At 34.4% G+C, this 12,459-nt stretch overlaps 1 protein-coding gene across 1 annotated transcript in view; it reads left to right on the plus strand.

Moving 5' to 3' along the window:
* Positions 1–12,459, plus strand: part of CSMD3 (CUB and Sushi multiple domains 3) — a 599,019-nt gene that overhangs the window by 520,881 nt on the left and 65,679 nt on the right. The window contains exons 51-53 of the mRNA XM_057415252.1: positions 918–1,103; positions 2,416–2,610; positions 3,000–3,173. Coding sequence (XP_057271235.1) covers positions 918–1,103; positions 2,416–2,610; positions 3,000–3,173 — 555 coding nt within the window. The remainder of the gene's footprint in view (positions 1–917; positions 1,104–2,415; positions 2,611–2,999; positions 3,174–12,459) is intronic.

Genomic DNA, 12,459 nt, shown 5'->3' on the forward strand with positions numbered 1-12,459 from the left:
CTCAGGAATAAGCTGCTTCCATACATCTAATTTTCCATTGTTTTGCTGAGGAGAAAATTATCCAACATACACGAGTGATACAGTCAGTTTATGGTACAATCACTTGTATCAAAAGTTTGAGAACATCATCAGTAAATCGCTCTCACGTTCTTTCATAAAGGGTATTTACAAGACAAGACAAGAATAGCTTTGCCATTCCCCCTACTACTGAGCAGTACAGTTTCACTACAGAGTAGTTCAAAGTCATCTCCAGGCTGAATAACTCCAACTCTCTCAGCCTGTTTGCATTGGAGAGGTGCTCCAACTCTTTGACCATCTTTGTGGCCCTTCACTGGACTTCCTCCAACAGGTCCATGTATATCGTATGTTGAGGAACCCAGTTGGATGCAGTACTGCAGGAGGGGTTTCACGAAAGCAGAGTTGAGGGGGAGAAGCACATAGGGCAGAACACTGCACAGCAGTGTGAGAGAGAGGAATGAGGAGAGAACCCCTGCAAAACAGCACTCATTACTTGTCTTCACTTGGACATCAAGCCACTGACAGCAAGTCTTAGAGTACGGCCATCCAGCCAATTCTTCATCCACTGAAAGGTCCATCGGTGATTCGTTCCACCATTTTAGAAACAAGGCTGTAACGTGGGACATTGTCAAATGCCTTGCACAAGTCCAGGTAGATGATGTCAGTTGCTCTTCGCTTATCCTGCAGCTTCTATGATGTAACCCCATCATAGAAGTCACCAAATCAGTTCAGGCATGATTTGCCCTTAGTGAAGCCATGTTGGCTGTCACCAGTAACCTCCTTATCTTTCTTAGCATAGTTTCCAGGGAACTACAATTCATAAACACTTTGAGGTGAGCAAGCGGGAGTTTATAGGGCAGAAGATGATAGAAAATAACTATGTCTTTCTCTTTACTCAGCAATATCGTGTGGAATTCCTAAAGCTCCATTAAATGGTGGGATATTAACCACAGATTACTTAGTTGGCACTCGTGTTACCTATTTTTGCAATGATGGATATAGACTATCAGCCAAGGAACTTACTACTGCAGTCTGCCAGCCAGATGGTACCTGGAGCAATCACAATAAAACACCTCGCTGTGTAGGTAAGTAACAAGTAAAAACTCTCCAGCGAGTAAGAACCTGGCCATACACTTTGTTTATTTATCCAGAGCACAAATCTTCATATTACTTAAACTTTCGGCTTCTGGTTACTTTAATCTATGAATAATTGTTGGTATTAAATTATTGCGAAATACATATTTGAAATGTATATACCTGAGCTATATATTGAAACATTCTGTGACGGCAGAAGAAATACACTAGAGATTATGAAAATTTTCAAACTGATGATTAATTTATAGCTACATCAAAGTTAATGGTTGCAGAGGTTTAGGCAAAAGCCATCTCTTTAGTGAGAGTTTCACAGTTCACACTATTTATATACTGTTAAAAAATCCTGTTTACTATCCAGAATTTAAAAGGCTCTGATCCTCTGGAATACTTTGTCAAAACAGTTGCTTACTATTTATATTCCTCCCATCATTATAATCCTGCACCATCTAAACTTGGGGGAGTATCACTGAAAGAAAAATACATGTTCAGTCCCAGAAAGAAGTGGATACCATTCATTATAAATGGGGTATGAAACCCAAGTGATTGTAAGACTGATAAAAGAAATGTCAGCGTATCTGTTGCACATTAAGATTTTGTTTATTTCACCCAGTGAATTTTGGAGAGGAAAGAAAGCATACCCTAGAATAATTTTCAAAGATTTTCCCTTTTTTTTCTTTTCTTCCTTTTTATTGTTGTTGAAAATTTCATTCTCTCATGCCTTTTCCTGTATCTAAAGAACCAGTACAAATGGAGAGAAAGTAGTATCCAGCAAAAATGTTATTCTCTGTCTTTTGATATGTTAGATTAGGGTTGTAGAACTTTTAGGAGGGGTTGGAGGAAGAGCATGAAATTGTGTAGCTGCTGGAAAACCATCTTGGATATGGATAGTATTTTATCTGTCACCGATGTACAGCTTCTCCAAATGAGTGTTTAAGATCTCATAGAATTTATCTGGGTAGAAAAATTGAAATGTATCTACCATTTTAGTAAAGTCTCTGATGGCTGACATAAAGTATCACAGCAGTTCCATAACTCTCACTTTACAGTGAATTCATAGTATAGGTTCTGTATACACCAGTTGCATAGCTCTGTATACACAGTCACTGCTCTACCGGGTCTATTGATCATTACTTAATAAGACAACTCATACATGCTAACCACAGGCAATTTGAAATGCAGCCTTGCTCTTCAAATATTACTTCACTGTATTGAAAATATATTTCTGAATTAACAAAGGCACAGATTTTCCTAATTTCCCCGTATTAAGCCACAACTAACTATGTATTTTCATTATTTTGGAAGTTGTTACATGTCCAAGCATCAATTCTTTTACACTGGAACATGGAAGATGGAAAATAGTGAATGGTTCACATTATGAGTATAAAACAAAAGTAGTTTTCAGCTGTGATCCAGGATATTATGGTTTGGGACCAGCATCTATCGAGTGTCTTGCTAATGGCACTTGGAGTTGGAGAAATGAGCGGCCTTACTGCCAGAGTGAGTACATGTTGTATGTGCATCTGTTCTACAGACTTCAGATAAAAATATAGCTTTTCTTTTTTTTTCTGAAATAAAAATTAACTAATTAAATATTAATTAGAATTTTTTTTCCTGGTTGGAATTTCTGGGTATCCTGAAGGCTATTATTTACAAATAAAGTCCATTAGGTTAAGTGACAAGGAAATAGCTGTAAGCATGACCTGTATCTATTACTTTTTAATGAAAAATGCTTAACACTCTGAAATGTATTTGTCTGGTTCACTGTAATATCAAGGTAAGTGGACTAGTTGATAATTGGCAAAAATAAGTATTTCTGGTTGATAATTATTATTATGCTTGCGATACTCAGCTGTACATATCTGTTTTGATTTGGTTTTGCCATAAAGTTATTTCTTGTGGAGAACTTCCTACACCTCCAAATGGGAAGAAGATTGGAACTCAAATCACATATGGATCTACAGCTATATTTACTTGTGACTCTGGATACATGCTAGTTGGCTCTGCAGTGAGAGAATGTCTGTCTTCTGGACTCTGGAGGGGAATTGAGACCAGATGTTTAGGTATGGATACTAATGTCATGGCTTCCTTATTTTCTTTCTCTCTAGCAGACAAAAGTAAGCAAAATGTATCAGCTTGTCTCTTTCTGTTAGCACAGACATTGAGGAGAGTTCTGCATTTTAAAAATTTGTGTGGCTGTGTTTAATTATAACTATGGTTACCTTTCCACAGATTTAATCCCTTTTTCAGTATCTTCCCAACATACAAAACCCGTGTCACTGGATTGTTGTGTATGCCTCTAAAGTAGACCTGTACATAAACAGTAAGACTGATTGATTCTAGATGTATCAGCTTTAATCCATATTCCCAGTAAAAGAAAATACCTGCATAGTAGACCTGAACTCAGTGGTTATGTTACAAAATTAATCTGCACACTTGCAAAAGATACAGAAAAAAAAAAAAGGTTGAAACTTCGCAGGAGCACTGCAACTTTATTTCTCAAAGAAAATCTCTATCCAGACAATATCAAATTTGACACACTTTAGTTGTACATGGTTAGGCATCTTATTTAAAATACTCAGACACCAGCCCCTGAAGAGTTTATGAATAGAATGAACATGTGATCCCTGCAAAAGTATTTCAGGGCTTCTTTTTAATTCATTATTAGCATATGTACTTGATCTGGGTTGTTTTGTTAACCGCAGAGACATTGATTTTAACACTGTATGCAATTAACATTTTAGTTTCAGTAGAAATCAAAGCTATGATAGTGTTCCAGTTTTAGAACTCTATGTGAAGGTCATATTATACCTTGTTATTCAACATGAGAATGTAAAAGAACATCCATGGACTGAGACTTTCAGAAGATTCTGAACTATACATTAAATATAGGTGTTGTTGCAATATCTCTTTGTGCAGATTGCTGTTTACCTTTTTAGGCCACTCTACATCCCAAACAATTTTACTTCTGTAATACAGCATTTTTTCTGTGCAAATCTTAATTTAAGCTTAATTTAGATGACTCATAAATGAGCAAAACGTTTGCTTATCAGGCTACTGGCACTGGAAGAGGCTGCCAAAGAAAGTTGTGAATGCTCCATCCCTAGCAGTGTTCAAGGACTGGCTGGACAGGGCCGTGAACAACCTGGTCTACTGAAAGGTGTCCCTGCCCATGGCAGGGGAGTTGGAACTAGATGATCTTAAGGTCCCTTCCTACTTAAACCATACTATGATTCTATGATTAAATGGCAACCAAAGTAATGCAGGAAATATTTTAAAATCTAACAAATGACCTCAAGACAATTTATTTCAGCACATACTAATCTCCACCACATCAACTTCAACACACAGCCATTTTAAAAATTGTGCTGCTGAAATGTTTTCTGACATATAGATGAGGGGATAAGTAGGCTTTGTTTATGTTTCAGTTTTACAGTGAAAAACATTTAGCAGAGAGAGATAAGAAGAAAAAAAAAAACATGTTGGAGTTTCTTTTTCTTCTAAACTGTCAAAAACAGTAATACAGACTTCTAAATCTAAAAGTTTAGGGACACCATAGTATGTGTGTAATCAAAATGTTCTGACTTTTGTTTTGTCTGGGTTTTCTTTTAATGGGTTGTCTGCAAAGGTTACAGCTGTTGAAGTTTGGAGAAATGTAAAAAAGAGAAATCAGCCAAATTGTCTATTTGTGAATAGCACCTTGAAAAAATACTTGCATTTAAGAATTTTGCCAAAATAACGTTATGTCAAGTGTAGATCACACAGAATGAATTTAATTTCTCCTGCATTTGTCTGTAAAAAAAGAATAAAATAATATAATCTTATATTAATAGGTTAAATCATCTTTCAACCCTTCTGAGAAGATATTAATTATAATTAAGTTCACATACTATATTATCCAGTAACAATAAGCAGTTAAGAAAATGTGTTAAAGCAACTATAGGACTAGAGAGGAAAACAGTAATCTAAAAGATACCTTCTGTATCAGACTGATAGAACTACAGTTAATATTCAAATGTATATCTTCAAAGCTTTAATGACTGCAAATTGTTGCAGAGAACATGAATAGAAGTTTTACTTACAGAAATAGAGTGTAGTATTCATTATATATAGCATATTAAAAAAAAATATGTATGCCTTGCAAAAACAAGGAAAAGAAAAAAAGGAAAAGGCAGTGACAGAGCAAATGTATAAAAGGAAGAGGGTAATGGCTACCATAATTGCTCTTGCAGCAACACTGCCTGCTGTGCTACATCACTGTGCAGGAATGAACTTTCTGGGACGGCTCAGAGTAACTTAGTTAAATTCTTGCTTCTTCAACAAGTGATTAAGCTGGAGGGACGGGTTTATCCAATGACAAATCAGAAGTCAGAAATTTGTTTAAGAAGGTTGAAAAAGAAAAAGTTGATGGAAGGTGGAGGAAATTAAGGATATGGTAGAAAGTGGGAGAAGGGAAATAAAATACAGTAGGAAGATCTATGGAGCAGATAAAGATCCAAGAAATACATTTTTGTGCAATTTATGAATAAATTCTGGGGTTTGTTCTCAATCACTAAAAAATAGTAAGAAAAAATTAAATTTCACTTTCTGCTTCTAAAGCTTTTCTACTCACAGCCATTAACCTTTCTTATATTTTGTCTTAGAGCCTTTCCACTTTTACTTGCTGAAAAAGGTACTTATGCTTGGATTCACGTGATTACCTGTGTATTTCTATTTATGTGTGGAAAGTTCCCTTAAGAGTATACTTATATGACATTAATGAAATTCTACAGGATAAAATAATCTCCATGCATTTGGTTAAAAATTACAGATTATTTTTTTCAAAAGTACTACTCAATTTTGCTTATTCATTATGTTAGACTACTTAATTTCCATTCCAGTTATTTGTAATTTGAGCAATTTACGAAATTTGGAATAAATGAGAATACAGGTATCAGCAACAGAGCCTAAAACTAGTTAGTGTTGAACCTAATTAGATACAAGAGTACTAGAACAAGATAAGCTTTAAATCAAATTGAGTAACAATGATCATTAAAACAAATATTTTCATAACTATAGAAAAGTTTCAGGGTTATTTATTTATTTTTATACCTGTATTGAGTAACAATGATCATTAAAACAAATATTTCTGTAACTAAAGTTTTATGGTTATTTATTTATTTTTATACCTGTAATCAGCCATTTAGTAAGCTGAGCATTTCCCAGAGTGCAAATAAATAGGATCTGCTTCATAGAAGGCTCAATAGTACTTTCAGATTCTGAACTGATATCTGAATGATGAATAGAACTTCTCGACATTTTCAAAAGTTTTTCTCAGACTGAGATTGTCTTCCCTTTATACATTAACACTATTTTAGACTTTTTAACTCCAAGGAGAAGCACTATCAGAAGATAATTATTTTTTCAGCACCTTTTGTTGTTGGGTTGGGTTTTTTATTGTTTTTGGGAGGGGGGTTGACTAATGTAGCTTGGCAGGAGGAAATGCATACTCATTTCCAGAAAGCAGCACAATTTCTAAAATGGCTGTGTGTTGAAGTTGATGTGGTGGAGATTAGTATGCACTGAAATAAATTGTCTTGAGGTCATTTGTTAGATTTTAAAATATTTCCTGCATTACTTTGGTTGCCATTTAATCATAGAATCATAGTATGGTTTAAGTAGGAAGGGACCTTAAGATCATCTAGTTCCAACTCCCCTGCCATGGGCAGGGACACCTTTCAGTAGACCAGGTTGTTCACGGCCCTGTCCAGCCAGTCCTTGAACACTGCTAGGGATGGAGCATTCACAACTTTCTTTGGCAGCCTCTTCCAGTGCCTCAACACTCTCACAGTAAAGAATTTCATCGTAATATGCAACTTAAAATCTGCCCTGTTTAAATTTGAACCCGTTGCCCCTTGTCCTATCACTACAGTCCCTGATGAATAGTCCCTTTCTTTCCAAGACATGCAAGCCCTGTAGAGAAGAAAGGATTTTCTGCAAATAATTCTTTCCTCCTCCACTGAGGTCATCTTGACAGGTTAATTAACTTTGTTGAATAATAGCCTAACTCTCTTTTTTTCAATAATATCTTGATTTGTAGAAGTCTTTCACTTCTGTGCTCATGTTTGACATTGCTTACACCTAAAATAAGCATGGGCATGTTTTTGCCCATAATGCAATATTTCTGTATTCATTTATTCCTACTCTTGCATCTCAGAGTTTAACTGGCAGACAAGAAATATCATTTGCAGCTGAGTTTTCAAAGGTTCTGACGCCAAGCTGTTACACTCATTCTTCATTGCTACAGCTGGATTTCATGTCAAGTTAGGTAATTTATTTGGTGCTCACACGTTATTAATATCCTTCATACTTACTTTTTTGACTAGTTTCTTTTCTTAATAATATTTCATGTAGTTATTATTCTCAAGCTTTTCTAGACTGGAAATAGAGAATGTTATAGTGCTTCCACCCTCAATCTGTGACTTTCCTGAAGCATTCACCCATTGCCATTGCAAAAGTTACATCTTTTGTTTCAGTTTTAAATTATGGGTTACATTAAGACCTAGGGGCCTCAGCTGGATTCACAGAACTGCTGTATATGTCTTTTATATCCATAGCACAGAAAAGATGGAACTACACACTGTCTTACAGTACAGCACTAAAATAAAGACATTGACAATGAATGAGGCGATCCTGAAAAGTCTAGAATAGCTTACTCTGTAATATTCTTACACTCTAACCTAGTGTGAAGTCAGCTATTTACTGCTAGGGTGTTTGAATTATTTTTTTTCCTGCCCACTTAACAGTAATTATGATAAACTAATTGTTGCAAATCATTGAATGGAGATTTTGCTTAACATTTGCTAACTTTATTTCAGCTTTTCTTCTACCCATAACTCAGTTCTTAATGCAGTGCAGTAAATGTTCTACTTATTATTTGTTTGTATTGGCAATATACCAGGCAAGTGTGCATTTATTTTTCTCTCATTCTAATAAATGCAGATCAGAAGTACAATACTGATCTTGATGCTTGAGCCACTTCCTCCTGTATCTTCCACAAATCTTACGTGATCATTTTTTCATATTTTTGTTTTCAATAGCCTGTCAAGGTGACCACAAAGTTTCATATTTGCTTGCAATTGGTCTTAGAATCAGAATATTACTTTGGGGATAAAAAACTGATACTCCATTAGATAATAACAGTACTATGAAATCTTTTATCCATTATATGTAAGTATTCAATGACTTATTGGCTGCAAACTGATAATAGAATCGGTGTTTCTTAAATACTTGCTCATCTATTTGTGAAATACATTTCCTGTCAAACAACAAAAATTATTTAAAGAAAAAAAGTCAGTGCTGTTCTCAATGTTACAACCTTCGTTTTCCCAAAAGTACTCTTAGTTTTTCTCACAGCATTCCTTTTCTTTCAATTTCTTTATTGTTTTTCAGTTTTCTCCTTAGTTTTTCTGTCAGATTATGTTTGTCTTTACAGAGATCTCTTTCAATATGATACCCATTTTGCAGTATTTGCATTCCGTCCCCAGTGAAAACAGTCCACCTGCAGAATTTAGCTCCTGAGCAGCTTTAGGTTGCATTTAGGAGGAGTAATTTAGCTATCTAATTATAAAAGACAGCTAGCCATGCCTTGTGGTTATATTGAATGAAGGTTAGTTATTACAACAGTTTTATAATTTTTTCTTCAGTTTCAAAGTACCAAATTTCAAAACTAAAATGCTCACCTTCTGTAATGATTCAATTAGATGTCTCATTCAGAAACAAAAGTAGTTTCTCAAAAAACTATACACATGTGGTATTTGTTTTTTTTCAGACTACCAAAGAATCATCAGTAATCTGAAAGCTCTCCAGAATGAAAAAAAACCAAAACTTCCAAACCCCAAACTCACTATTATATGTGTATATATGCAGCTACATGCAAACACATAATACACAAAGAAAAGTGTCACAGGCTTCAGAAACTCATTTCAGCATGTTAATAACAGGAAATAAATATCTTTATTTGTCACAAATGGAAGTCCTGAAAAACAATTAACAGCAGAATTGACCCAGAAAACTACCAGGATATGCAATAATGAATATGAGAACATCTTTAATGTATAAGGAACATTTTAAAATTCTTTTCTTCACAGGTACCTTAAGAGGAAAATGGCAAAAAGGAATAATTCCACTAATATTAATGAGAAAAATAAATAAACACCTAGCTTTTAGAAGAAACACAACAGAGCCAGAATAGAATGGAAGAGTAATTGAGTAACAGTTTTTAAGATATGGATGGATAGTAGCGGGTTCGCTTTTGGTTATTTTTTTTTTTGTTGCCTTAAGGGTTAGGGTTTTTTTTTCTTTCCTCTCCTTTTTTAATTGTCATTACATTAGTAGTGATAGCAGGTATTATAAGTGAAAGATCTATTTCCTCTGAGGGAGACCAGTTCTCTAGATGTATGAAATAGAATGGGAAAATAAAGCAAACAAACAAAAAACTCCTGCAAAATATGAATGAATCTCTGACTTCATGACAACTTAGGGAATTTATTCAACTGCATAAATTAGTGGAAATTTAATGTTCTCACAGGTTCACTTAACAGGAACTATGTATAACATTACACACACTTTCAGAAGAAAACACATTGAATTGCTTTCCACATGCACCTGCATGACAGATTTAATTTTTAAAATGAAAGAAATAGGGATGAACCCACAGTTTTATTTTGGTGGGTGGGGTACTGCTTGTTTTGAAATCTTTTTATGTCTCTCAATCAGACAAAACCTCCCCTGAAAAGCAGAATGAAAACTGGATACAAATCCTTCAAATCCCAAATGTTATTTTATTGTATTTAGTTTGTTTTTTTTTTTTAATTGAGATGAAAAACCTGTCAGAAGTCTGGCATATCTTGGTTTTAAACGATATTTAATTCCTTAACACTGTCGCAATAAGCTGATTTAGAATTCTGTTATTACAGAGCTGCAGTTTTATAATAATCTTCATGCATTTAGATTTTTTTTTATTTTTCAGTTTAGAAACCTTACACAGGGATAGGCATAGGCTCTACTATTTAAAATATATACACTTCTTTACTAATAGTGACTAGTTCACAATTAGTCATGCAGTATAGTTAGTACTCCAAATATGTAATTGTTATACAGAGTGGGAAAAAATAATGGAGGCAAAGGAAGTAATAGAATCATAGCCCAAGTTGAAAGGGACCTCAAAAGAACATATGGTCCAACTTTTCTGGGGAAGAGGAGCTGAAATGGGAATATCTAGCATCCTGTTCAGTAACATCTGGAAAACTCCCAGTGATGGGGACTGCATCACATTCTTGTGGAGGTTGTTACAGTGAATGTTTGTTCTTACTATAAAAAATTCTTTCTTGTGTCAAGCTGAAACCTCTCCCAGTGCAACTTGTACCCATTGGCCCTTGTCCTGTCCTTGTGAAGAGATAGCTTCCATCCTCTTTGTACCTGCCCTTTAAGTACTGGAATATTGTGATGAGCACACATTGCAGTTGATGGGCTGAATTACTTCAGGTTTATTCGCTCTGCACAGGAAACAGTGCTTGACCTTTCTGGTGATGTATTCTGCTTTCACTTCGTTGCCATAAAGCAGCACTAAAATCTTAATTAAGAACCAGGCCAAACACTGTAATTAAATGCAAAAATATTCCCTTGAACATGGCCTGAATTACTTCAAACTGTCTAGTTGAACTTCAGTTTCTCCTCCTCATACAGTTAGTCCCATTCATCATAACAAACGTAATAGGGTAGGGAAATTGGGCTCTTTATGGCAATAAAGTCTGCTACATACTAAACAGATTATGACTTCCCTGGAGAATCATGAAGTACTTTGACAGAAAAATATAAACATTTAATATGCCATCTCAGAAAACCCAGCAAATTTCAAGTATGCCTGGTCCTTATTTAACAATGAAGGAAACAGGGAAGGAGCAAACAAGGGTGGAATATACCCTTGAACAGTACCAGATTTGGACTCCCATTCTTAATGACAAAGTCAAATTTTACTCATCAATTGACTAAGTGTGAATTTTCATGTTCTACCTCTACTGTAAATTCTGACATTATCATGATTCATGTGATGAAATACTATACGAAGCTTAAACTGCCAGATGCAACTTATAACAAAAACTTGGGGGGGGGGGGGGGGGCTATTTTTTTTTTTTTTTTTTTTTTTTTTTTTTTTTTTTTTTTTTTTTTTTTTATATAGGAAGTTTCTAGCCCTGAAAGAATGAGGCAAAATGCTGAAAATTACACCGGAGTATTGTAAATACTTGAAAGATCAAAGGGAAAAAACAATCCAAGCTATACTGCTGCTAAATGTCCTTTCTTGTTGTCAGACCCATGTTTTGGAGATTTGTTTGGGCGGGAAGAAGGGAAGTAGTGGAGAAAAGGAGAACAGAGAAATTTGGGTGGTCACTAATATTTCTTTTTCACTAAAGTACTAGATGAAACACTGGTTGTTTTTCTTGCTTGCCGTAATTATTTTTGCAGTGACTTCTCTGCCATATGACACAGTCTTCATGAAGTCAACCACTCTCAGAGGACTTGGCATTACCACATTATTTGCTGAATAGTAGTGCCCATTTTCCAGAGTTCATTAAGGAAAATAATAACAAATGACACATGGTCCATCTTTTTCCCAGACTCTATCTGGATTAACTGTCTATTTGTGACTTTGGTGGTATAAATAAAAAAAAATTGTATTTTGAGAATAAGGGTAGAAGATTATGACAAGACACACAATGGTTTTTGGTTGCAGGACATTTGGATGTAGCTGCACTGACTGTAACCCAAATGTGTTACTCTTTTTCGGGATTCCTCTGGGATCAATAGAAAAATAAAAATTCAAGTCAATCCAGAGTCAGATTCCAGCAATATATTGTTGAAGTTAATTTGTTTCCATTGTAAGAAGAACATTCATGTGGATTGATATCTATAATATTTATATTATTTTTGTGCTTATATGCATTTTTAATTTTCTTTTAAATATGGAGTGGTATAATGCTAACTTTATTGAGTTTAATCTTAAAAGGAAACTAATGGAAATAATATAGAATTATAAAAGTTTTAATAAGTAGGATTTACTCACATTTTTGAAAATAAATTTAATAACATATATGACATTTAATGTTTTTAATACAGTATCTTTTTGTAATTTCTTATATGTGTACATTTCTACTTAGACAATTGCATTCTATCAGGTTTCCACAAATTAATGAAAATAAACTCTTGAATGAAATAATTTTTAAAAAAAAAAAGGAAAGTTAAAGCTGTTCAGCATTTCTTTGTTTTAATTAAGTAATTATAGTTAAAAATTTGTCTGGCATATTTACTAAT

This window comes from Pezoporus wallicus, unplaced genomic scaffold (assembly GCF_028554395.1).
Source record: "Pezoporus wallicus isolate ANWC-B61680 ecotype Strahan unplaced genomic scaffold, APGP_CSIRO_Pwel_v1 contig_3812, whole genome shotgun sequence".
Taxonomy (NCBI): Eukaryota; Metazoa; Chordata; class Aves; order Psittaciformes; family Psittacidae; genus Pezoporus; species Pezoporus wallicus.